The sequence below is a fragment of the Apium graveolens genome, chromosome 11 (genome assembly GCF_009905375.1).
Source record: "Apium graveolens cultivar Ventura chromosome 11, ASM990537v1, whole genome shotgun sequence".
Lineage (NCBI taxonomy): Eukaryota > Viridiplantae > Streptophyta > Magnoliopsida > Apiales > Apiaceae > Apium > Apium graveolens.
This window is the reverse complement of record NC_133657.1, coordinates 5643188-5646550: the sequence shown is the minus strand read 5'-3', so window position 1 is coordinate 5646550 and position 3363 is coordinate 5643188. Positions and strand designations below refer to the sequence as shown.

Here is a 3363-nt window from a genome sequence, read left to right as displayed (position 1 = left end):
GTATGTACTGTCTATATGTAATGAGTTGGACTCAGACTACTTACAACAAGTCAAACTCAGATCAATTAAAACAAGTCGACCTTGAAGTCGGCCCAGGAAAATGTATGTCAAATTACCAGTCGGCAGTCGCTGTAAAGCTTGCTGTATTAGACAGACTCAACTTAGGTTATGTTTAAGCTTGATAGTGGATTAAAATTGAGTTTAAAACTAGACGAAACTCCTATAAGTATTTAACCTATATATTCCTGCAGTTAGGTAGAACATACATAATGACATTTGCTTGTTCTATATTCCACTAGAATTCAACGAGAAGCAGAACTAAAGAAAATTCAATCATGGGATTCATCCCACATCCTTAAAAGATATCTCTGGCACTTGTTACAACTACCATTACTAAACAAGTTAGAAAAAGTTGCATCTTTGTTAATCTTAACATTGGACCTACCACCATTATTAAGATTATGCCTGTACTCAGATCCCACCTGTTCAAACACTTCAACATCAAACATATTCAGCTTCAACTTTGGCTTCATGAAATCCCTCACATATGCAAAAGGTAGTTGGTCTCTTGGATTAAATGCCTCTAACTCATTAAATAATAGGCATGAAAATAGGTTGTTAGCAACACCATGCCTTCTTAAGATCACTGCACTGTCCGGTACGTCTGCACAAAAAAAATTCATTAACAAAAATATTTAAGATGTAATGATTATACTTACCTAATTATGTAGGTAGTAGCGTGTTTGCTATGATAGTCAAGTGTACTCTTACTATCCTAGTTCACGGTTTCGGTTTATAAACCAGGAACCTTCGATAATGTAAGGTTGTCGTGTAAGGATAGTAAGGGTAATCCAATGTTCGACAATGTAAGGAATCTTAAGATTTTGTTATCCTTGAAAGCGTATTATTGTAAAACTTTTACCACAGTCCACAGTAGCAATGTCAAATTGTAATCTATGTGAAAACTATAACAACAGTGTGTAAATTTTTCTATTCTCATAAAATAACAAATGATCAGTTTCTTAGGTTTTTCTTAGGTAATCAGAGTATCTTCAAGATTTATTAATTAAGACATCCATCAAGGCCAGACTTTAGAAACACTCAAAGTAAAATGACTTCTAAAGCACATTCTTTGATTTGGTCCACCATCCAATAAACTTCAAAAAGAAGGTAAAATTACAAGGGACAAAATTTCCGGCTGTATATTATATGTTACACAGCTGACGGAACAATATTATTTGCATTATTATGCCACCTCAAAAAGAGCAGTTAGTGCATGATGATCCTAATTACCATAGCATTCTTACAAATGGCTTGGGATTCCAAAACTTTCCCATAATAGCAGAATATCTGATCTGCAGATTGTTTTTTTTAGTAAAACCTCTACTTCATTTGTAGAAAATGATGTCTGAAAACTTAATTTAATTTTGATGAATACCATTTTCACTGGACATTCATTTTGACAGTACTATTCAGATTTTCACTTGTAAAATTAATAAAATACCTGAAGGGTAAGGTAATTTCTTTGAAGACCATGGTTCCAATCCATTCTCACAATACGTTTCCATTTGCATTCTCAAGGCATCGACATTCGACCATTTCTTCCACCTAGCTGTGGCCATAGCTTCCTCCATCGTATGAACGAAAAACGGATGCTTAGACAATGCCATATCCATGTCTGCCTTTATTATCAGTGAATGAATTAACAATAAGGGATCAACTACTAACTGCATCTTTGCATCCACCCAAATGCTATATTTTGAGTTTGGGAAAAGTCTGTGAACTAAGTACTTAGGTATTACCCCATTCATAGCTGCATTTTCGTATAATTGTTCACCGGAGACTTTTACTATTCTCCATGCCCCAATCATATGTTGGGTTGATTTTCTTGACACCATTTTGTAATAATGTAGTCCGTCAAATGTTGCATCGTCTATAAACATGACGAAACAAACATTGTCTAGGGTTTTTGATCCAAGTCCTCTAGGCTGCCGGATCTTGTCATGATCATTGAAAATAGCAGAAACAACCACCACTCCATCGCACTTCTGCATGGCCGCCCAATCTGAAAAATTTAAAGAAAACATTCTAAACCTTTATCCTCCTATACTTTAAACCTTGAATTCCTTGAAGTTCATATGCACATTATAATTTCTTTTTTGACATTTTGCTTAAAAAACCGAGTATTCAGTATTCACTAGACTTTGGATTACTTGTGTATATGCATGTAATCAATTGTATCTCTAAATGTCAACTTGGATTGTTCCTATATAATTCCTCAATATTAAAACCTATGTTCCTCGGGATTGCCGGTGCAGAAACTTTTGTCAGTTTCACGGATCACATACAGATTACAATTAATGAAACTAAAAGAAGAGAACAGAACAAACATTGCAAAACTAACCAGAATCACTGACTGGGAATTTCGTAAAGAATCCACATGGAATCTCCACATAGTCTTCATGATCATAATAAGAATTTCTCTTCTTGGTGGAAAAATTCCCACCAAAACTATTAGCATTATCCTTCAAATACTTAACAACCCTCGATCCCAACGTCGTAGAATTTTTCGAAAATTCTCGAATTTCTTTTAACACCTTCCAATAATCTGCCAAAAAACCCAAAAATAAAAAAGAACACAATGCAAACCTAGAATCCCCGTGCATCTATCTATCTAAATACGTATATAAACAAATAAAAAAAAGAAAGAATGCATTATAAATCTTTATCGTACCCGAGAAGAAAACAGGGGAAGTGCAGGAAGATCGAAGAGTGGGAAGGGAATGTTTGTGGTGTCCATAAGAAGAAGGGTATGTGAAGAGAGGGGATTGAATTGGATCAAAAGGTGAAGATCGAAAAATGCATTTTGTGGAAGAGATAGTTGAATAAAGAGCCAAAAACAGAGAGGTGAAAAGATAGAAAACAGAGAAACATAAGAGTTTTGATTGGAAGAGAAGTGGTTTCGAAAACTTCGCTGACGCCATTTCCAAAACTTCCAAGTCTGTTCCCATTTATTTATCTGTAAATTACATGCAGTAACATTTTAGTGCTACACTTGATGCAACAATAATGAAATTGTTAAGGCCAGCATATAGTTTGTCATTCTAAAACTTTGGCACCGTAGGCCGAGCTGTATCTAAATAAGGAAAACATAAAACAAGAGAAAATTAAATATTTTTTTGTAAGGAGAAAAAATTAAATATTGAAATAGAGAATATTAGTTAGTTTTTTTTTTATTGATATAATGTGATTAATCAGCACGTTTAGTTTTTCTTTAAAAAGATAAATACTCGAAATCCTAAAAATTATCCCACACTTTTCTGATATTATTTTGGAAAACATTTGGAACCTAAAACTATTTTT

At 33.9% G+C, this 3363-nt stretch overlaps 1 protein-coding gene across 1 annotated transcript; it reads right to left on the bottom strand.

Annotated features, from left to right (window-relative positions):
* Positions 1-241: 241 nt before the first annotated feature.
* LOC141697992 (alkaline ceramidase TOD1-like) lies at positions 242-3061 on the bottom strand. Its single transcript, XM_074502582.1, has 4 exons — positions 2735-3061; positions 2405-2608; positions 1505-2065; positions 242-664 (listed from the first exon to the last, which is right to left on the bottom strand). The coding sequence occupies exons 1-4, from the start codon at positions 3009-3011 to the stop codon at positions 330-332; spliced, it is 1377 nt and encodes a 458-aa protein (XP_074358683.1). The 5' UTR covers positions 3012-3061; the 3' UTR covers positions 242-329.
* Positions 3062-3363: the final 302 nt, after the last annotated feature.

Coding starts and splice junctions, on each gene's coding strand:
- LOC141697992 (XM_074502582.1), bottom strand. CDS start 3,011: ATGGGAACAGACTTGGAAGTTTTGGAAATGGCGTCAGCGAAGTTTTCG. Junction 2,066..2,404: donor ATTCCCAGTCAGTGATTCTG/GTTAGTTTTGCA, acceptor TAAATTTTTCAG/ATTGGGCGGCCATGCAGAAG. Junction 665..1,504: donor GAAATTACCTTACCCTTCAG/GTATTTTATTAA, acceptor TTTTTTGTGCAG/ACGTACCGGACAGTGCAGTG.